This window comes from Oncorhynchus nerka, linkage group LG17, assembly GCF_034236695.1.
Source record: "Oncorhynchus nerka isolate Pitt River linkage group LG17, Oner_Uvic_2.0, whole genome shotgun sequence".
Classification (NCBI taxonomy): Eukaryota; Metazoa; Chordata; class Actinopteri; order Salmoniformes; family Salmonidae; genus Oncorhynchus; species Oncorhynchus nerka.
The window spans coordinates 38,139,540-38,161,770 of NC_088412.1; the positions used below are offsets into that span (position 1 = coordinate 38,139,540).

At 42.8% G+C, this 22,231-nt stretch overlaps 1 protein-coding gene across 4 annotated transcripts in view; it reads left to right on the forward strand.

Annotated features, from left to right (window-relative positions):
- Positions 1 to 22,231, forward strand: part of szt2 (SZT2 subunit of KICSTOR complex) — a 110,822-nt gene that overhangs the window by 18,101 nt on the left and 70,490 nt on the right. For 3 of the 4 annotated variants that reach the window (XM_029686539.2, XM_029686542.2, XM_029686540.2), the window contains exons 9-35: positions 1,299 to 1,469; positions 2,091 to 2,322; positions 2,896 to 3,025; positions 3,276 to 3,421; positions 3,683 to 3,835; positions 4,063 to 4,177; positions 4,514 to 4,719; positions 4,885 to 5,121; positions 5,272 to 5,350; positions 5,613 to 5,701; positions 5,991 to 6,159; positions 10,531 to 10,753; positions 10,971 to 11,171; positions 11,412 to 11,509; positions 11,784 to 11,922; positions 12,324 to 12,617; positions 12,808 to 13,015; positions 13,487 to 13,534; positions 14,955 to 15,082; positions 17,433 to 17,691; positions 18,132 to 18,306; positions 18,424 to 18,522; positions 18,679 to 18,751; positions 18,924 to 19,244; positions 19,944 to 20,082; positions 20,416 to 20,532; positions 20,779 to 20,848. In XM_029686539.2, coding sequence (XP_029542399.1) covers positions 1,299 to 1,469; positions 2,091 to 2,322; positions 2,896 to 3,025; positions 3,276 to 3,421; positions 3,683 to 3,835; positions 4,063 to 4,177; positions 4,514 to 4,719; positions 4,885 to 5,121; positions 5,272 to 5,350; positions 5,613 to 5,701; positions 5,991 to 6,159; positions 10,531 to 10,753; positions 10,971 to 11,171; positions 11,412 to 11,509; positions 11,784 to 11,922; positions 12,324 to 12,617; positions 12,808 to 13,015; positions 13,487 to 13,534; positions 14,955 to 15,082; positions 17,433 to 17,691; positions 18,132 to 18,306; positions 18,424 to 18,522; positions 18,679 to 18,751; positions 18,924 to 19,244; positions 19,944 to 20,082; positions 20,416 to 20,532; positions 20,779 to 20,848 — 4,319 coding nt within the window. The remainder of the gene's footprint in view (positions 1 to 1,298; positions 1,470 to 2,090; positions 2,323 to 2,895; positions 3,026 to 3,275; positions 3,422 to 3,682; positions 3,836 to 4,062; positions 4,178 to 4,513; positions 4,720 to 4,884; positions 5,122 to 5,271; positions 5,351 to 5,612; positions 5,702 to 5,990; positions 6,160 to 10,530; positions 10,754 to 10,970; positions 11,172 to 11,411; positions 11,510 to 11,783; positions 11,923 to 12,323; positions 12,618 to 12,807; positions 13,016 to 13,486; positions 13,535 to 14,954; positions 15,083 to 17,432; positions 17,692 to 18,131; positions 18,307 to 18,423; positions 18,523 to 18,678; positions 18,752 to 18,923; positions 19,245 to 19,943; positions 20,083 to 20,415; positions 20,533 to 20,778; positions 20,849 to 22,231) is intronic. The other variant, XM_029686541.2, reaches the window with a different exon arrangement.

Genomic DNA, 22,231 nt, shown 5'->3' on the forward strand with positions numbered 1-22,231 from the left:
AACAACTTGGAGCCAATCGGAGAGCACGTTCGTGGGGGAGCCAACAGGAGTGACAACAAAATGCAATGTAGGCAATGGGATGGGAGCTAGCTAAGTGCACAGATGTAATGCACACAACACTAAATACTTCTTCCAAGCTAGCTAACCACTGTAGCTAGTATTGACATTCGAATTAAAGGTGCAATATGCAGACTTTGTCTACCTTTTTTTCTAATCCGTAATGGACTGTCCCCTTCCACATGCGTAGACCATCGGTTCCTATTTTGTCCTTTTGCCTGTTTGACGGCTTTGTGGCGGTCGTAGCGGGACATCTTGTACGTATTAGTGTCCTCATCCATAGCCTCAGGGTTGGCTGCGATAGCCCTGTGTGCAGTATCTCTCTGCTTTAGTGTATACCTCAGTGTTGATCTAGGGCTTTTGATTGGGGAAGCAGCGAAACTTCACTGTGGGGACAACATCAGCGATGCATTTCCTGATGAAGGTCCATACAGGTGCAAGATGCCTGAGATGTGACGTGCAAGACAATATGTCATGATGTGAAAGACTATACTCTTGAACTTTACAAATCAAAACTGTACAGTTTTAGCAGTTAGGCTGTATCAATATGTTGAAAATAAAGTTGTCTTTTTGCTGCTGTGTCCCCGATCCCATCAGAGTGCAATTTTGGCCGAAACAAGTTGGTTTTAAACATAGTGTTCTTGATTGTACTCGTTAGTGCTCTCTGTGACAGCCCAAACACAGTGGCTTTTAAGCAAGGCTCTTGTCATTTCCAAACACCCTGTCATTATCTGTGAATCGTGTTGGAGACACCCACAGTGATGGCTGCTCACTGAATAGAAGTCCGCTTTCATCGTGAGAGGTTTAGCATAAAGAGATGCGAATGAAAGTACAATGTTTAATGGCTGGGTCTGACTTCACCGAGACATAATGAAATGGGTTGTCTTTTTTTTTCTTCTCTGCTGCTTTTTAGAGTATTTCCTTCCCAATATATCTCTTTACGTTAGAGAGTATTCCCACCGGTAAATGATTTTACTGGACGAGAGTTTGTCACAGTGGAGATGTCAACAGAGGAAGTGAAAATGCATGATGTTGACAATCGTACTTTCATTTCATACAAGTTTTTATTTTGACATCCCTTCACTGCTTCTAAAAGAAAGCATTGAGGTAGAGCAATGACCCAGGGCTGCCAGGCAGTTCAGCAGACATGATTTTGGTTAAAAGGCAGACTAATTGCCTAATTATACGCTGTTGTAAACGTTGAACATCTTTGTTGGCATGTTCCAAATTCTGTTTTCCAGTGTCTCAGCACAAGTTGTTCAACGAGCACCTGGTGTCAGCCAGTGGGAACCCTGCGCTGGTGATGAGGAGGAAGAAGCACACAGAGAAGGAAGTGCATGCCCACCTGGTCAGTGTGGTGTCGGTCAGACTGAGAGAGGGATACACCATCAGGGAGATCAACCTCACTAAAGGTACCGGCTCACACCATCCTCGAGCCTAACCTCGTCCCCTGCTAAATTGCTAACACAGATAGACTTTGCAACAAAGTGGCAATGAAAGGGGTGTGGGTTCAAATTGAGAAGGGAGAGAAAGAGAGCCTACTACAGCTCTGTTAGATGGGACTTGCAGAAAATCACAAAAAAGAAAGAAATGTTCTATCACAGCGACCATATTTATTTTTGGGATGCTCACTTGATTCTGATTCGTTCCGATCCAGTTGCACTGCTCACACTTTGAAAGTCCACAATGTAGAGAGGAGGTTCTAAGGGTTGTGCTAGATGGTGATTGGCTGAGAGATCAGCCAATTTGTCCGCTCCTGCCATAGACTTCCATTCAAGTCCTGTGTTTAGGCGCTCGGAAACCAGACGTCTCGACAGAGAGAGAGAGCAGGATGGTGGGATTAGCCTCCAGCCTAACATTTTAAAGTGACTTTCTACTATCCACAGAAGACCCACGATATTGAACATCTTTTTTACTGCAAGTGCATCCACAAGGCCAACTTTCTTCCTCTTTTCCAGACTGTATACAGTATTAAATAAACCAAACTACACATGTTTCACATGTTTCAATTTGTGTTTTGGTCCCTCCCGTAGGTGGCACCCAGCTGGAGGTGAAGCTGGTGTTGCTGTGGAAACACAACATGCGTATAGAGTACCTGGCAGTTGCCCAGTGGCCCCTGGATCCTGCCAAGAGGACCACCTGGGTAGAGGTCACCATGGAGGGAAGCTACGACATCCTCCATGATATCAGCTGTACCATGAGGAAACCCATCACCTCAACCTACCGCACCTCCGTCATCAGGCGATTCTGGAACACACTGCAGAGGTGACCTTTGACTCACCTGTATCTACCTTGCTAGGGAAACACTGATGCAGCTCATTGTCAAGGATACTATTCTATTTAAAAATATATAATTTAGTTTTACTCCTATAATGGGTAATCATAGGACCTACTTTAAAATTGTTTTAAAGCAATTCTACACATTTTGCCATGTCTTATGGCGTGTTCTTATGCTATCTGAGTGACTCAAACATATAAAATCAATGGGGTCCCCATACCATTTGTTTTATGTTAGATTATCTCTGTCTAGTTTTTATTTTGGTGATTGTTAGTTCCTCAAATATGATCTTATTTAAACATATATATATATATATATACTGTAGCTACATTATCAATTGTATATACTTTGTCTCTGGTTTTATTCATTTAAGTTTACACTGAAAACATTTTATTGTACTGGAAATTATTAAAACAAATAATTATAATAATAATAATTTGGAGTGGCGTCAGTAAATATAGGGGAAACACTGAATTGAATTCGAAGTACAAGATTTTGAAAGTGTATACTGTGCATTTCTCCTGATAAGACACATGTTATTATGCTCTTTGTCTTCACAGTATAAACCAGACAGATCAGATGCTGGTCCACCTGCAGTCCTTTAACTCTCTCCCAGAGAACTACACAATCCCTGAGAGCACCAAGAACGGAGTTCCTCTCTTCTACATCCCACCTGGATCCACCACGCCTGTATGTACTTTGTCTGCTCTGGTTACTCCTTTACACTTACCAACACTGATTTTTCAAATTCATTATTACATTGACCTATATTCATAAAGCTGATCTAGGATCAGGTCCCCACTTTCTGTAGTTGTATTCATGATGGTCTAGACAAAACTGATCCTATATATTCTACTGTTCTGAGACACTATGAATATGGGCCATTGGTCCTATTGACCTAAGGACAGGTAGTCACAGTGTTCTTCTGCTGTTCCTTCAGGTTCTCTCCCTCCAGCACAGCGGCTCTAAGGACTCCTCTCAGTCCCAGTTTGCCTTCTACTGGAAGCCCATCCTGTCCATGGACGCCAACTTCTGGCAGAGATGGCTTCACATGCACCGCATTGCTATCATCCTGGAGCACGACATGTGAGAGATGGTTTATAGATGCGACACCAACTTCTGATATCAATTTCTTAAATTACAATGTTGTCAATTCATATTGATGTAATTTCTGCTTTTAGATGTAATGTAAAGTGATGCATCACTGACAGCAGTGTTGATAGTCCTCTCCCAGTCATTTAGTATAATTAGTTAAATCTAAGTAGAATCTACAAGTGTGCAGGTTTAATTTAAAAAGTATTTTCCCAGTCATTGTAATGGTGATCTCCTGTCTTCTCTTCTCTGCAGGCCTGTGCCAAAGCACCTCCACACTGCTGGTAGTAACGGGCGTTTCAGCACCATCCAGTGTCGTATCTCCCACTCAGCCCTCACCTCTTTACTGAGGGACTGGAGCAGCTTTGTACTCGTGGAGGGATACTCGTATGTCAAGCTCATATACAGGTAGAGGCAGAGAGACTCATGGGAAATGTTGTTCACATTGTGGAGTGAGATAGAACTGTGTTAAAATAATGTTTTTTTTTTCTTTCAAATACTTAAGCTGTTATTCAATGAACCAATGGAATAGTCTCAAAATATACTAAAACACATACTATTTTAACCCAGGTCTGGATTGAGCTACAGTAAATGACTGGAGTAAGGTTTTAATGAATGTCCTATTCTGTCCCCAGTGCCTCTGACCAGCCCCCCAACTCATTCTACCTGGTGCGTCTGATCTCCAAGGCTCCCTGCATGGTGCTGAGGCTGGGCTTCCCTATCGGCACCCTGGCCCACACCAGGAACAAGGTATGGGACATGGTCCACACCGAAAACACTATAAAATATAGATTTTGAATCTCGAGCTGTGCCTATTTCTCCTCACTAAATGGATCTAGCAAGTAGAAAGAAGTCAGTCGCTAGGTGAAACATCACCTTTTTTCCCCTCAGAATGTTGCAACCCTCTGTTGGTGTGACCTTTTGTTGTCGTTTATGTAAATGTTGATTCTTAACTCATTGCTGAAGATGCAAAAACAAAAAATCCTGAACAAGGCCGAAAAAGGCAAGTGAACTAAACTGAACTGTTCGTGAGGGAACCAACACATCCTATTCTTCAGCTTAACCTTTTCTCTGCCCCACTTCCAGATAGTGGATGAGCTGCGGGAGCAGATCCTGAGGCTTCGCTTCCCTCACCGCGTCCAGAACAAGGAGGCTACGCCCAAGACCAAGAGGAAGATTCTGGGGCACGCATCCCCTTCCAAGTCTCCTCCTCTCCCTGCTCCCAAACCTGCGCTGTCTGACCGGCCATGTGTGGTGGTCCTCAACAAACCTCTGGAGAAACTACTCATCAGGTCAGTGGAATGTTGTCAGATTTGTGCCTTGGGCATGACTGTTCTTTTCATCTACGTGGCTTATTACTGTAGATTACAATTATTGAGGTCATAGCACAAAGTATCAGACCTAAGGTTGGATTATGAAGACATTTTACCCAATTATAAACCAATCTCCTCCTGTAGGTACGAGAAGCTCCCGTCAGACTTCCGGACCCCGTTTATTCTGAACATGGAGAACTTCACCCAGCCCACTAACATGACCGTCCCCCTTAGCATGGCAGCCAATCGGACGGCCTCGTCCACGCTGGCGTCACTGTCACGCTACTTCCTCCATCAGCGCTGGGTGTGGACGGTGCAGAGCGGCCTGGGTGCGACCGTACCGCTGCAAGCTGTGGTTCATATACTGTCCATGCTGTCTGAGTGAGTCCCACTGGCATGTCTAATGGTACCTGTCTCGTGCACTATGTATGTAATATTTGTGAAGACTCTCCTTACGAATATAAATAAAGTCATTATCATATCAGAGAGTTCTGACTTGTTGCCTGAAAATGTTTTTGGATGTTTCCTAAGGATTCGCCTCTCTGAGGGCTTTCATTTTGCTGCCAGTGGAGAGGGCATAGTCAACATGGTGACTGAACTGCCAATGAAGGTGAGAGTAGCATGCTGGGACAGCAACTATTTACTAAACCCATATGAACTCAATAGAAAAACCCTCTCACTAATCCTTTGAGTACTAATGTAGCGTTGTCTACATTAACACTGAAAGGAAGATTAGGCTACACAATACACACATACATATGTTCTAATCTGGACATATTGAGGCCATGCAGTTTATTGCTGTATAGTGTTTGCATTGAATTCCTATAAAAAAAATCCCATTGTAATGATGACTTGTGATGGTGTGCTCGTAGGGGATGCCAGAGGCGGTGGACAGAGAAAGTCACACCTGTATCGTCCAGTATATCCTGTTTCCACCTCACTCCACCTCTACCAAGGACAGGTGAGACTGAATTCCATTGAATTATTTGGCCATTATTTCTATTGCTTTAGTCCACCAGTTCCACAAATTCTACACATTCTCCAACCGTATCTTCAAATATTATCAAATTATTTTATTTAGAAGAACAGTTACGTTTCTAAGAACTTAACACTTTTTTTTTTTTTTTTTACCCTTTGAACACTTTGGTATATTTTGCTGGTTATTTAGTCAGTAAATGGTGCTATTGCTGAATAAGCATCTGTTTGTCTCCTCCTGTCCTGGCCCCTTGTCTTCCATCATGGGTCTCCAGTTTCTCCACAGACGATGACAACGACACAGAGGTGGAGGCCATTGATGTGGACACAGAGCTCAACCTGGTGACAGAGTGTTGGGTAGAGCCTCAGAGTGGGACAGTATGGAGCCCTAGAGACCAACATAGACACTTCCAGGAGCTCACCTACCAGGAGATTCCACAGGCGGTCAGTATCAATTGCTTAATCGATTAATCAAATTGATCTTCTTACATTCTCAGCTGTTGTCAAAGGTACTGTAGCTATTCAGTAGTACAATCACTGATAATTCCAATTCACCAATTTGTATAGTATTACAATACTGATAGAGATGAGATGAAGTTGAAGCGTGTGTACATATGCAGCCAGAGGATGGACTAAGTCTGGATGGACTAAGTCTGGTTTCTTTAAGTCTGGTTCCTCTCTCTTCATTTGATTGGTTTGTAATAGTGAGTTTACTTTAATAACTGGCCTATGGAAGCACTTCTCTTAGTGAGAAGTGTATTACATGTTTACGTGTTCTACATACGCTAACTTTATATTCTTGATCCTAATGATATAGGATGTAAAAAGTGTAAAACGGACAAGGTGATAGAGCAACAGCCCTGGAGTGTGGGTGGAGAGCGGGTTGGTTTTACAGGTTTACTCGTTCTAGATTGTCAGTACTGCATGTCTTCTTTGCTGTCATGCCATGGCTGTGTCAGAGTCGATTGTAAGTTAAACTTATGTATCCCTTCATGGTTAGTGTGATGCGTAAGACACATTTTTAGAGACAGTCATTAGCGGCTGTGAAATTGTTGGAATATAACAGGATATAATAAGGAGTACATGAAACGTGTCTCTCTGCCGACAGGCTGCGTGCATGTAATGGGCATAAAGAACCGGTCTTGTGATATTTCTAGGTATTTTTCTTTTCGTTTTCTTTTTCTAACAACTGGATCCAATGAACTGAGCGGGCTGGGCTGACATGCTTATAGCCCTTTCTATGACTTTCTTAATATGAGCATGCATCTATATTATTGTGCTCTTATTCATTTGGAAAAAGTCAATGGGTCTGAATACTTTCTGAAGGCACTGTATATGGACCAAATAATGACGATCCACACTTCTTCCCACAAGTAACGAATGAATCTGTTATTATGGTGAGAGATTACAATATGATTTTAAGTACCTCAGTGGATCGTAAAGGAAATCACACTACAAACTATCACCCTCATGCACTTAAAGAGATCACAAATATCATGGATGCATTAGAACTAGTTGATATATGGAGGCTGACCTAGTGAGACATACATGGAGGAGGCTTAATCAAGCTAGCTGACTTGACTACTTCCTGGTCTCATTCTTGCTGGCATCAAACGTTTAAAAAGTATTAATAGGAGACAGAATGCGATTGAACCTTCATCTAATTGGCCTCCACATAACTCTTACAGCATTTCCACGTGGATATTGGCAATTTTATCAAAGCCTACTGGATGACAATTTGTTCTTAACTAAGAGAAGATAATTCATGATTTACTTTTTTTGCACAACATGGGTACCACAGATCCCCCTTATCCAGTCCATTTAAAAAAAACTGGAGGTCTCTTACACTTCAATGTTGTGATGCAAAAATCCTGGCGAAATGCATAGCACATAGAATAAAAAAGTTTTTACCAGATATTGTTCATCCTGATCAGACAGTTTTTTTTACAAGGATGATGTATTGGAGATAATATACAACAATTACTGGAAACAGTGGAACATTATGAAACGTCAAAGATACCAGGCCTGGTCTTCATAGCAGATTTTGAAAAGGCGTTTGATAAAGTACGACTAGAATTTATATATAAATGCCTTGACTACTTTAGTTTTGGTGAATCTTTTATACAGTGGGTTATGGTTATGTAAGCAACCCCAGGTGCAAAATAGTAAATGGCGGAACCCCTCGCCAACAGCCGATGAAATTGATATGCGCCAAATACAAATCAACAGAAATCTCATAAATCAAATTTCTCAAAATTTCAAGTATTAGGCACCATTTTAAAGATAAAAGTCTCGTTAATCCAGCCACAGTGTCTGATTTCAAAAATGCTTTACAGCGAAAGCTCCACATACGATTATGTTAGGTCACCACCAACCCAGCCATAGAGAGGAGTCACAAAATCACAAATATAGATAAAATTAATCACTAACCTTTGATGATCTTCATCAGATGACATTCATAGGACTTCATGTTACACAATACATGTATGTTTTGTTTGGTAAAGTTCATATTTATATCCAAAAATCGTATTTTACATTGGCATGTTACGTTCAGTAGTTCCAAAACATGCAGTAATATTGCAGAGAGCCACATGAATTCACAGAAATACTCATAATAAATGTTGATGAAAATACAACTATTATACATGGAGCTTTAGATACACTTCTCCTTAATGCAACCGCTGTGTCAGATTTCAAAAAAACTTTACGGAAAAAGCATAATCTGAGAACAGCGCTCAGAGCCCAAACCAGCCAGAGAAATATCCTCCATGTTGGGTAGTCAACATTATTCATAAATAGCATTCTAAATATTCACTTACCTTTGATGATCGTCATCAGAATCCACTCACAGGAATTGCAGTTCCACAATAAATGCTTGTTTTGTTCAATAATGTCCATTTATGTCCATTTATGTCCAATAGCTTCTTTTGTTAGGGCGTTTGGTAGACAAATCCAAAAGTGCGATCTGGTCCATTTGGACCAAACGTTCAAAAAGTTATATTACAGGTCGAAGAAACTTGTCAAACTAAGTATATAATCAATCTTTAGTATGTTTTCATCATAAAAGTTCAATAATGTTCCAACCGGAGAATTCCATTGTCTGTAGAAAAGCAATGGAACGCAGGTCGCTTTCATGTGAAAGCGCGTGACTGAGAATGAGGCTATAGGCAGACCCCTTGCAAAATATCCCATATCCCACTGTGTATTCGATAGGGGTGAGTTCAAAAACTACAAACCTGATTTCCCACTTCCTGTTTGGATTTTTTCTCAGGTTTTTGCCTGCCATATGAGTTCTGTTATACTCAGACATAATTCAAACAGTTTTAGAAACTTCAGAGTGTTTTCTATCCAATACTAATAATAATATGCATATATTAGCATCTGGGACTCAGTAGTAGGCAGTTCACTCTGGGCACACTATTCATCCAAAAGTGAAAATGCTGCCCCCTATCCCAAACAACTTAAGTCCGCAATCTGCATCCCTGCACAGTCATATTGAAGATCTTGATCCCTTTTCTAACTTCTCTGGACTAAAACCCAAGTATGACACGTGTATCATATTATGTATTGGATTGTTAAGACACAATGTTAATAATACCTTATAGTTTACTAATAAAATGGGTGGATGGTGAAGTAGACATACTTTGTATTTAAATCTCAAAACTTACCACAAACAATTCCAAAGAAGGTTTGTAAAAATAGATTAGATACTACAACCATTGAGATGGAAATACTTGTATATTATGGAAAAATTACATTGATTTAACTCTTTGGTCCTATCAAAGTTTACTTACTAATGGTGCTGCCTACTCTAGACGACTCGTTCTTTAAATCATATGGCAAAAAATGTAACTTTATTTGGAATGCTAGGACAGGCACATTTTAATTTTGCCTATCTACAGTGGGGAGAACAAGTATTTGATACACTGCCGACGTTGCAGGTGTTCCTACTTGCAAAGCATGTAGAGGTCTGGCATTTTTATCATAGATACACTTCAACTGTGAGAGACGGAATCTAAAACAAAAATCTAGAAAATCACATTGTATGATTTTTAAGTAATTCATTTGAATAATATACCAGTTTCATTTGAGGACAAAAGTGTTGACAGCTGCGCCATACAGGTTGCAAAATAAATGGGAAGATATTTTCAATGTACAGATTCCATGGCACATGGTACAGTATATGAATGGATACAAAAAAACAACACTTGATTCAACACATTTCAATTGACATTTTTATCCAAAATTATTGCCACCAACAAAATGTTATATACAGTATATGGGTCACACAACAATCTCAACTCTGTAGATTTTGCCTGCAAAGATAATTTATTCTGATATTGCCCCTATCTAGCTTGTTTCTGGTCACAAGATGAGGAATTGTTACAAAAATCTCAACATTAACTTAAAATGAACCTTACAAAAATGCAGTGTTGGGCGATTTGGAAAGCCATAGTCAATGAATCAGCAATATAATACTACTTGTAGGAAAGATTTTCATCTTTTGCTCACAATCTGTGGATGAAATGCAATTAGAAAGGTAAACCATTAATGTAAACATCACAGCACAATTGAAAAATATATGGCAGGGGGGTGGTCTATGGTGGGTGGGATGGGCTGAGGGGCGGGATTAAAGAGCTTATGTTCAGTAATGTATTATTGTTATGTGATTGCTGTATATAATAGTTCAATCTGTGTAAAATGTGTATGTAAAATATGTAGCAGGAAAAACTGTAAAAACGGTGTGTCCTCCGAAGAGAGGGGGTGGTGGATGGGCTAATAAAAAAAACGATAGTGAATTTACGTTATCCACAGATCTTCCCCCGGGATCTGACCTGTATGTCCACCATTATGACGTTTGAGTACCTTAGCCAGCTGTGCCAGAACAAGGAGCAGGTGTACCCTCCCATTGGGACTGCTGCAGGAGAACCCCCTGCCTCTGAAGACTGCATCCACACTGTTCCCTTCCAGTTTGACCTCATCGAGCTGCTGCCCAAGTGCCAACAGATAGAAATATTCTTCCTCACTCTCAGCAGAGGTGAATTTTATCATGTTATTATGTCCTCAAGTATCTTATTGTTATCAAACATGAATTTATACATTTTTGCTAAATCAAGGATTCCCTGCAACTGTTAGTCCAACACCTTAGCCATTACCCCAAAAAGTCCAAACCTCTTGACATGGTCACTAGGTGTTGTTGCTGCAATATGAAGATGGTGGATGAATTAATGAATGCTTATTTGTGTGTATTGCAGTGGAGAACGAGGAGGTGTCCCAGAGCACCCCCTATATTCCCAACGAGCTCCTGCTGAGCCTGTTCCACAGCAGCTTGCAACAGGAACTCAGTGACCGGGAGATCCCATTGGCTGACCAGGACAACGTCACCTTCATGCATCACATCCTAGACAGGGAACGAGACGGACATGTTGCACCCTTCTCTCTACCGGTCATCAGAGGTAGGCTTTGTGAATGTGTGTGCCTCTGCTATGCATCTGCTTGCTATTTGGGGTCTAGGCTAGGTGAATGTAAAGCACTTTGTGACAACTGTTGATGTAGGCTTTATGAATACATGTTGACTGACTGAAAAGAACAGAATCCTGCTAATGATTGTATTCATTATGTAACAACATCCTATACTCCTGCACACATTTGTTCATTTTTTTTTGCCTTACCATGTGGTTACTTTCCCTTGACAGAAGAGTGCCTGAAACCTCCAGAGAGACAGGACACAATGATGTCCTTCCACACTACAGGGAGCAGTAAGGAGGTGACCGGATCAACCAGTACCCTTCAGGTAAACCTTTTAACCAGTCTGCATTCTCTCTTCAGGGAAATAAATCCAGAAGGTTCCTCCTTGGCATTGATATCGGTTTTATGCAGTGTAAAAACAATGGAAAACTAGCAGTGGGCCCGAAGTTCCGTTTTGGATGTCCAGACATGGTTTACACTACCCTCTTCTTCCTCTCATTGAAACTCTGTCCACCTTGGGCAAAACATTATGTTTAGTTTATTTTGTAGCACTTGTCCTGTCTGTTATGCCCGGTGAGTTTGTCCCCTCTTTCTCTCAGAGTTTCAGCAATGCAGACCTGGTGGATGAGGAGCCAGTCCCAGTGGAGAGGGATGGGTCTACCCCTCAGTGGAAGTGTTACGCCAAGTACATCAGCCCTCAGCAGATCCTACTGACCTTCCTCCCCGCCACCTTCACAGGTAGGCACCCCGCTACTGTCCCCTGTGCTCTGCTGTAGTTGTGTGATGTGCGTGTACGAATAGGACAGAGCTTACAGATCTTTTCTACTCATTATTCAAGTGGGGGCTCCACTCTAGTTATAGGAATCCTATGTATTTGGGCTAACCTAGTACAGCAACAGTGCTGTGTGTTCGTAGATGTTGGTAACCCCCCCCCCAAATGTCTAATAATTAACCAGCACTTGCACTTGACCTACCCACCCCCCAACCTTCCTGCTCGGATTCCACTGATAGCTACGTTTATTGAGGAAAAATATCGTTCTATGCCTGTGACATGTGGTTGTAGCACCGAGCTATCTTAAGACGAATGCAAGTCCCTCTGCAAAATGTTTGAGTTCAACATTGTTGTGTTTTCTCTGCAGATGTCCAGATGTTGATGTCGTCTGGGCTGGAGACCGAGCCCCAGGATAACGGAGATGATGACGACACCCTGACTACCGGCAACAAATCACAGGCTGATTCTCACTCTGGCTCCACCAATGGGCTGAATGGTGGGTTGAGTAGTGGGTTGAGGTCCCCCATGCTCTCCCCTGGTGGTGGTGATCCTGTGGGACCCAGGTCACCCCTGCTCTCCCCTGAATCTGGGAGCTCCACGGTGGAACAGGACAACTGGGATAGCCGTTTCTCTGAGCCTGAAAATGGCACCAAAGGTGCAGGTAAGTACTGTAGGATTATTGCATCATTAGTCCTTTGCTACCAACATACTGTGCCTTCTCACTAACCCAACCCTCTCTCTTTCTATCCCTATTTCTCTCTGCAATAACATAATGTTACTGTTGTGAAAAGGAAGAGATGGGGCTCCCTGAGCAAATTGGAAATGACTCTCTCTCTCTCTCTCTCTCTCAGGTGTGGAGGAGAGGGACGGGGTGCAGTTCGCTGAGCCCCAGAAGAGAGACTTCCACATCACGTTCAGTCGCCAGGCGTCCCAGCAGAGCTCAGGGGATCTGTCCCGTCCGCGCTGCCCTGTATATGTCTATAACTGTTCCCTGGACTCTCTGAAGGATCAGATACTCAATCCCCACTCTAACAGGCAGCCAAGGGACATCTTCTTCAGGTACCCAGTAACACACACACACACACACACACACACTGGGGCTACTGATGGGGAGTACATCTGGGTTCAAATAGGATTTGTTTTCTTTCAAATACTTTAGTTGCACTTGATTGAGGATGGATCGTTCCCGACGCAATGTTATCACTTGAATATTCTCAGAAGTGGAAAATCCATCCGTCTGGGACTGAGGAGTATTGAGGAGGAAATCATTTCAATTTGAACCCAGGTCTTGGGAGGGGAATACTGCAGATCCAAGGCTCCATGTATTCAGCACTTTACTTTACACCCATCATATGTGACTGACTCTTGAAACGCTCTCAGTCAAAGTCCTACCATGCCATACCCGATTATACCCTTCATAAGTCTACCCTTCACTCAACATTGGCTGCCAGCAAGCTCATTGTTGTTGGTTGAGTCCCATGTTAACGTTGTGCACCTCTGATTGTTTCCCTGTACTACGTTGATAAATAGACCTCAAGACGCTGACTCCTGGGAGATGCATCAGCAGATGAAGTTCAGGTAGCACAGCACAGCTAGCTTACTGCTGCTTCCATCATCCTGCCGCGCACCTCGCCCCATTCTCCTCTTCCTCCTCCCCTCCGTCCCTTCCTGGTGTAGAGCTGTGGTGAGATCAATCTCAGTGAATCTTTCCTCAATTTCTTGCGTCTTATCTCCTTGCGTCCTTCTCAAAAGACAGCAGAGAAGAAGGTCTGAAGGAAGGGACCTTGGACCTTCTCCTCCAATATGGTTGAGGAGGTGAGGAGAAAGGATGCAAGGGATCATGGAAAGATGAATTGATGGGGTTAGGAGGGACTTAGGCCTGGCCATATGCTCATAGCTCCTCCTTTTTCATACCAGGGAGAGGTACTCTCTAAGTGGGTGAGGCTGAGGCCATCGCTCCCACACTCACTCCAGGCCTGTGTTGCTATTGGGAGGTTGGTATCTGCCTCCAGATAAGACTGTTGCCTCTAGATATTTTGACTTTATATTCATTTACATGACTGAAGGCTTGACTTCACAACGCAAGCCACTTATGTTTGCTGGAGCTCAAACTTCTTGTAGGAGGCTGTCTCTCTCTGCAGTCAGATACTAATGGGTGGAACTGTCCAAAATCAACATGTCTGATGTGTTAACTGACATTATCTAACTTATTGCATGTTCACAGAAAATCCAATTTAGTTCATGCAGTTGCAGTACTGTTTTTTTTCAAGCTTCTCTGGGGGGGTGTGGTGACTTTACAGACCCTACTTGATGACATGGGCGTGGTGCTTTGGAAATCTCTCCTCTAAGCCTGTGATTTAAACAATTCATGTTTTTTTAATGAGTAAACAAGTTCCTTTGTACTCTTTTTCCTTTTCACCTGCAAGTTCCAAGTCAAATATGGGAATTATACACTTGTGTATCATGGTACAGGACTGACCATGTGTTGATGTCCAGGTTAACATAAGACACATAGTATTGACATATCGGATACATTTTCGGAGTGATTATTTCCCCCCCACCCCTTGTTTAAAGCACGCTTCGGAGCTCTTGTTGTTCAGTGACCGCTCAAGCTAATAGACTTTTAACAGCATCCTCCTCAATGCATAATGCAACATTACATGGAGCTGGACAGTGTGTTTCTTCTCTAATGGAGATTAAATGTCATCAGAGATTTGTGTGTTATTGTGGCGTGAGATTAGAGACTGTGCGTTTGCAAAGGAAACATGCGGCATGTTAATTGGGGGGTGAGATGAGATTGTGTGTTTTCAAAGGGGTGTGTAAAATAACCGTGTTATATATCTGATGATGAGGCTATGCTCCCTCCTTTTCTATGGCTTGTATGTTTCTCCCACAGATCTACTATTGGGCTTCCTGATTCTGCACTTGCTCCTCTTCTTCTCTAATGGTGTTTGGGGTGTTTGTGTGTGTGTGTGTGTCTGTCCTCTTCCTCCTGCAGGTCTCTATCTCAGGAACGCAGCAGCACCTCCTCCTGGACAGACCTGATGTCGCAGCCTCATAAACACAAGGAGCTGGCCAACTACTGCAGCCTGCTACAGGAGCACTACCACCAGTGTTACGTCACAGGTAATACACTGCTAACAGACGTGAACATTTACGGTAACGGCCTGTCAAGGTGACCTGTCCAGTCTGACTGTTTAATCTGTCTGTGTAGCTTGCATTTGACCACTGCGACAGCCAGACGTCATAAAACACCCCTTAAATAAACTGACTCGCAAATGACTGACGCAGAGAGGAGCCCAATGGTAATGTACCCTGCTTTATGGCACTAAAGGGACAAGGGATGGGCTACTGGTGCTGGGGAAAGCAGATGGGAGAAGAAGTTTATTATTGACCAGAGTATCGGCTAGTAGCTGATTCTCTTCCTATTCCCTATATAGTGCACTACTTTTAATCTGGGCATTGCACCCTATTCCCTATTTAGTGCACTACTGCTGAACAGAGTAATTTAGGCCTGTGACTCGCCACACACACACACACACACACACACACACATGTACCCGAAGATAGCGCCTCCAATATTACAGAAGCAAGCACAGGGCAAAGCCGTCACCTGCATCATCCTAGTGACGGGGAAATCTATTAGAGTGTTTTATGCTGTCATCTCAGGATTTGTTTTTATGCTCCTTTGCAGCATCTGTAAACCTCAATCAGGAGGAGAGCGACTAGACAACGCACGCACACTCACACACACTAGACACAACTCTGCTTAGGCGAAATATCCGCTTCTCTCTGACAAGCCTGATGGATTTAAATTGGTCTGGCATGCCAATTTAAATATAAATATATTCACACCAGGGCAGCATCTTTTCTCTCCCTGCTCACTGAGTCAAGAGGTTAACACAAAATGTATACCCTGTGGTACTGAAAAAAAGCATAATTTAAAAGCTGTTTTCTCAAGATGAATTTGATATAAACAACATCGAGATAAAAGTATTGACCTTTTTTTTAAGGTATATCACAGTGCTTCAGAAAGTCTTTTGTTGTGTTACTGTGTGAAAATTGATTTAAAAAACAAAAACATTCTCAACCATCTAAATGCAGAAATATCTCATTTGCATAAGTATTCACACCCCTGAGTCACTACATGTTATAATCAGCTTTGGCAGTGATTACAGCTGAGTCTTTCTGGGTAAGTCTCTTAGAGCTTTGCACACCTGGATTGTACAATATTTGCACATTATTATTTTGAAACATTTCAAGTTGGTTGTTGATCGTTGCAAGACATTTTCAAGTCCTGACATATATTTTCAAGTACATTTAAGTCCAAACTGTAACTTGGCCACTCAGGAACAATCAAAACGTCCTAGTCCTTGCCGATGACAAGCATACCCATAACATATGAGGATTTTCCTCAAACATAATGATTTGTATTCAGGACATAAAGTGAATTTCTTTGCCAAATCTTTTGTAGTTTTACTTTAGTGCTTTATTACAAACAGGGTGCGTGTTGTGAAATATTTGTATTCTGTACACGCTTCCTTCTTTTCACTTTGTCATTTAGGTTCGTATTGTGGAGTAACTACAATGTTGATCCATCCTATCACAGCAATTAAACTCTGTAGCTGTTTTAAGTCCCCATTGATCTCATGGTGAAATCCCTGAGTGGTTTCCTTCCTCTCCGGCAGCTGAGTTAGGAAGGACGCCTTTATCTTTGTAGTGACTGGGTGTATTAATACACCACCCAAAGTGTAATTAATAACTTCACCATGCTCAAAGGGATATTCATTGTCTGCTTCTTTGAGGCATTGTGGTTTAAACTGTTTTTGAAATTCACTGCTCGACTGAGGGACCTTACAGATAATCGTTTGTGTGGCGTACAGAGATGTGGTAGTCATTAAACAATCATGTACATTTTTATGTGACTTGTTAAGCTAATTGTTACTCGTGAACTTATTTAGGCTTGCCATAACAGAGGTTTTATACTTATTGACTCAAGACATTTCAGCATTGTTTGTAAACATTTCTAAAAACATTATTCCACTTTGTCATTATCGGGTATTGTAGGCCAGTGACACAAAATGTCAATGTAATCCATTTTAAATTCAGGCTGTAACAACAACACAATTTGGAAAATGCTCATGGGGTGTGAGTGCTTTCTGAAGGCACTGTTTTTTTTTATGTGGATTTATGTGCTGACCTTGACCGAACATAACATGGAATAGTTGGACAGATTTGTATTTGAGAGTATAGTGGAAGGTTTTTGACGATGTAGCTAAGATATTCCTTGCATCCTCTCTCCTCCCCTCATTTTCAGATGACATTGGAGAAGGTCCACTTTTACGTTCTCCTTTTAATGCAGTTGAGAAGGACACGAGGAGATAAAGACTTGAGGAATCGTGGAAAGATCAATTAAGACAGAGCAGGCATGGATCTGAAGTGTGTGCGTGTGCATGATCGTGTTCTCTCCCCCTAGGTGTGTACCGCAGCCTGCAGCAGTCCCACAGCATCAGTTCCCAGGACTTGCTGACAGCCATGGACTACTGTGAGGAGTCTCTCCAGGAGATAGACATCACTTCCTTCCTCCAGACGCTCTGTGGACACATCCGGGTGTTCCGAGAGCGCCATGGAGACGGAGGGGTCAGGGGTCACAGCATCACCCCCGCCACTTTCACCATCGGAGAGGCAGAGGAAGACGGGCTGGTCAAGAGAGGACCCATGGCCTCCTCATCCAGGTACTACTGAGACCTACAGAGCAGTTACCCATTTTTTTTGTTGTTGATTTGAAGTACTCAGGGTGTCTTTGACTGGTGTCTTTGACTGGTGTCTTTGACTGGTGTGTTGTCTCTGGCTGGAGCAGCCTTCTACTTTAAATGATCAAATAAATCAAATCTAGCAATCTGGAGTTTGCACTTTAGCGACTGTCCCATGTCCCTGACAAACTAAATCAAGGGCACTTGAAGTCTATTACATATTTTCTATACGTATTTGACCCAGGTCGGCTACAGAATGACCCTCAGAATGTTATCTGACCTTGGGTCAGAACTTAATTTGCAAAGAGTGGTACATACAGTACATTTGTTTGGTTTGTTTTGGTACTTGTTTGGTTCAGACTATTGATTGACGATGCTGAATGGTGCTCTATGAGTAAACATGACGACCTTGTGTCTGCAAGTATTGAGATGGAGGATGTGAGTGAGGCAGAGAACAGGGGGAAGCCCTCGGCCCCTAACTCCCCCCTCGGCCTGGACGAACCCCCCGGGACCATCAGGATACCAGAGTTCCCTCTGTCCCTCCTCCGCCTTCAGCAGAAGTGCGAGGTCTACCCTGACCTGCACAAAATCATACAGGTAAACAACTGAAGGATAGATAATGGTAGAATGGAAAGAAATTATATGGATTATGTTACAATTTGATGCTCTTGTTAAAGAACCGTTTTAAAGCTAGCTAATGCCTGCATTCAACAGGACAAATTCATGGACATTGGTGCTCAGTTCTTCAAGACCGTGCCTTCCAATCCTCACTACTTCTACTACTGCCCACCATCATCTAAGAAAGAGATATGTGTATGTTATTTCCTATCCATTGTTCTCGGTTGGTATCCACCCCCAGGACACTGAAGAAGGTCCTGTTTCCAAAACATTGGTTCAGTATTAACTAACTGGGACTCTGAATAATATAGCGTTCTTTTGATTATTTGTATTTTTTGTTCTCCTCCTAAGGACTCTGATAGGGAAGAGGAGAGACGACTTAGTGAAGAGGTTGTCTCCGAGGCTGAGCCTGCTACAGAGGACGGTGGGGATCCTTGTATTTTATTTGCTTGGATTGCTTGGTGTTACCCCCGCCTAAGATCTTCTAGATAACAGTACATCATATACTCTATACTCATCCTGTGCACCACAGAGAACATGTAGTTAAGGCTACGTCATAAATCCTGTGTACTATGTCATCCTAATGTGCACCTCAGAGAACATGTCGGGCTGTTGCATCATGATGGAGAGCGACACAGACCTGGAGGTGGAGTACCAGGAGAGGGCCGGGGGCCGGAGATCCCTAGGGGCAGACGGAGAGGGGGAAGCAGGGGGAGAGGGGGAGGATGAGTCCCTGTCTGACTCCAACACGGTGAACCAGGATGAGGACTCCTTCAGCATTCTAGAGGGAGACAGCCTGTTGGAGCCAGAGGGGCCTCAGCCTGAGATGCCTCCGCTGTTCGTCCACCTCACCTGCTCTGTTAACATGAAGAGCTGCCACGGATCCATGCCCATAACCACGCTACCCACCTGCCTGGGTGAGTACACGCGGTACCTGACAACCGTCACAGAAGAGACACAAGCCTATGTATGTGACTCAGACCTGGTGTTCTATCTCAAGGCCATCAGACTGTTAAATAGCCATCACTAACCGGCTACCACCCGGTTACTCAACCTTGCACCTTAGAGGCTGCTGCCCTATGTACATAGAAATGGAATCACTGGTCACTTTAATCATGTTTACATACTGCTTTACTCATTTCATATGTGTGTTTACTGTATTCTACAGTATTTTAGTCAATGCCATTCTGACATAGTTCATCCTAAAATGCATATGTTTCTGAATTTCATTCTTTTACTTTTAGATTTGTGTGTTGCGAATTGTTAGATACTACTGCACTGTTGGCGCTAGGAACACAAGCATTTCGCTACACCCGCAATAACATCTGCTAAATATATGTATGTGACCAATAAAATGTTATTTGATAGCTTCACTTTATTGAGTTTGTCTGGCACAATGGAACCAGTGGACTAGTTCCAAAAGTGCTAAACTTTCCCACCTGGCACTCCAAGCAGGCTCACTCCTACAGTCAAAGTATTTGAACGACAACGAATACTATTTGACCCCAGTTCTGCTGTGAATTTTCAGATACATTGTCATTAGAATGATAATGTGCAAGAGCACAATGCTATTAAATGCCCTGCTGTTTGTGTTGACGTGCACTGTTTTGTTACAGGTGAGGTGATCACATGTCTGGAGAATGCAGAGGCCCTGCAGGCTCTTGATCTGAATGATCTCTCTGTCACACTGGACATCTTTGTCCTCACCTTACCCCTAGAGATCGAGGGCATGCAGTCTGACTTGAGGCACAACAGGTGAGAATTTTAGATCCTACTTGAGAAATATGTGGAACAAAATAAAATAACAATTTTAAAAAATGCATCTGTTTGTTCTTGGATTCATTAGTGTTCATATGATAAGGTGCCCTTTGGTAAACCAGGTTTGTAAAAACATTGAAAGAACTTGGAGCTTAAACTAGGATATCAGTCATTAGGATAGGCACTCTTACCAGATACATTGTCATTAGAATGATAATGTGCAAGAACATAACCCTGTGCTGTATACTTTCGTCAAACTGCATTTCCACATACAGTAGGATCTTTCACTAGACGATGATCATGTTAACTAACGGGCTGCACTCTCTCCAGGTACACGTCAGAGAGCAGTGTGTCTCTGAACCGTTCTCCAGGTCAGCCCTCCTCCTACCGCTCTGATGAGGAGCTGATGGGCAACTTGGACAGCCTGAGAGGAGTAGGGGTCGACGGGTGAGTCATTAGGAAGGGTGGGGAAAAGAGTAGCCTGGTTCTATGTCTGTTTGTGCTGTATAGCCGTTGTCTTTTGGCTCTACAGCACACACATCTGGGACCAGGCTAGAGGAGTAGCGGTTGACGGGTGAGTGGTCTGAAGGGCAGGGATACATCGGGCTAAGAAAGCATGTTGAGCAGGCCTTCGCTGCCTGCATGATCATTTTACGGAGGCTACAGTAGTTCACTACTTCTTTATTTCAACAGGGTTGGAGGAGACCCTTTGGCCAAACTCCCAATTCCCCACAAACTAGCAGTGTTGGCCACCATGGATGAGGTAAGTTCAGTCTTTTTTTACAAAAGTTATATTTAACCTTTATTTAACTAGGCAAGTCAGTTAATTATGAACAAATTCTTATTTACAATGACAGCCTACCAAAAGGCAAAATGCCTCCTGCAGGGAAGGGGGCCTGGGATTAAAAAAATTAAGAATAATTATATATATATATGACAAACACACATCACAACAAGAGAGACAACACTACATAAAGAGAGACCTAAGACAACATAGCAAGGCAGCAACACATGACAACACAGCATGGTAGCAACACAACATGGTACACACATTATTGGGCACAGACAACAGCACAAAGGGCAAGAAGGTAAAGACAACAATACATCACACAAGCAGCCACAACTGTCAGTAAGAGTGTCCATGATTGACTCTTTGAATTGAGATAAAACTGTCCAGTTTGAGTGTTTGTTGCAGCTCGTTCCAGTCGCTAGCTGTAGCAAACTGAAAAGAGGAGCGACCCAGGGATGTGTGTGCTTTGGGGACCTTTAACAGAATGTGACTGGCAGAACAGGTGTTGTATGTGGAGGATGAGGGCTCCAGTAGATATCTCAGATAGGGGGGAGTGAGGCCTAAGAGGGTTTTATTAATACGCACCAACCAATGGGTCTTGTGACGGGTATACAGAGATGACCAGTTTACAGAGGAGTACAGAGTGCAGTGATGTGTCCTATAAGGAGAATTGGTGGCATATCTGATGGCCGAATGGTGAAGAACATCTAGCCGCTCGAATGCACCCTTACTTGCCGATCTATAAATGATGTCTCCGTAATCTAGCATGGGTAGGATGGTCATCTGAGTCAGGGTAAATTTGGCAGCTGGGGTGAAAGAGGAGCGATTTCAATAGAGGAAACCAATTCTAGATTTAACTTCAGCCTGCAGCTTTGATATGTGCTGAGAGAAGGACAGTGTACCGTCTAGCCATACTTCCAAGTACATGGAAGGTGACTACCTCAAGCTCTAAACACTCAGAGGTCGTAATCACACCAGTGGAGAGAGGGGCATTCTTCTTACCAAACTACATGACCTTTGTTTTGGAGGTGTTCAGAACAAGGTTAAGGGTAGAGAAAGCTTGTTAGACACTAAGAAAGCTTTGTTGTAGAGCATTTAACACAAAATCCAGGGAGGAGCCAGCTGAGTATAAGACTGTATCATCTGCATATAAATGGATGAGAGAGCTTCCTACTGCCTGAGCTATGTGGTTGATGTAAATTGAGAGAGCGTAGGGCCTAGGATCGAGCCTTGGGTACTCCCTTGGTGACAGGCAGTGGCTGAGACAGCAGATGTTCTGACTTTATACACTGCACTCTTTGAGAGAGGTAGTTAGCAAACATCAAGAAAGCCAGTCAGTTTTTCCAACACTTTTGA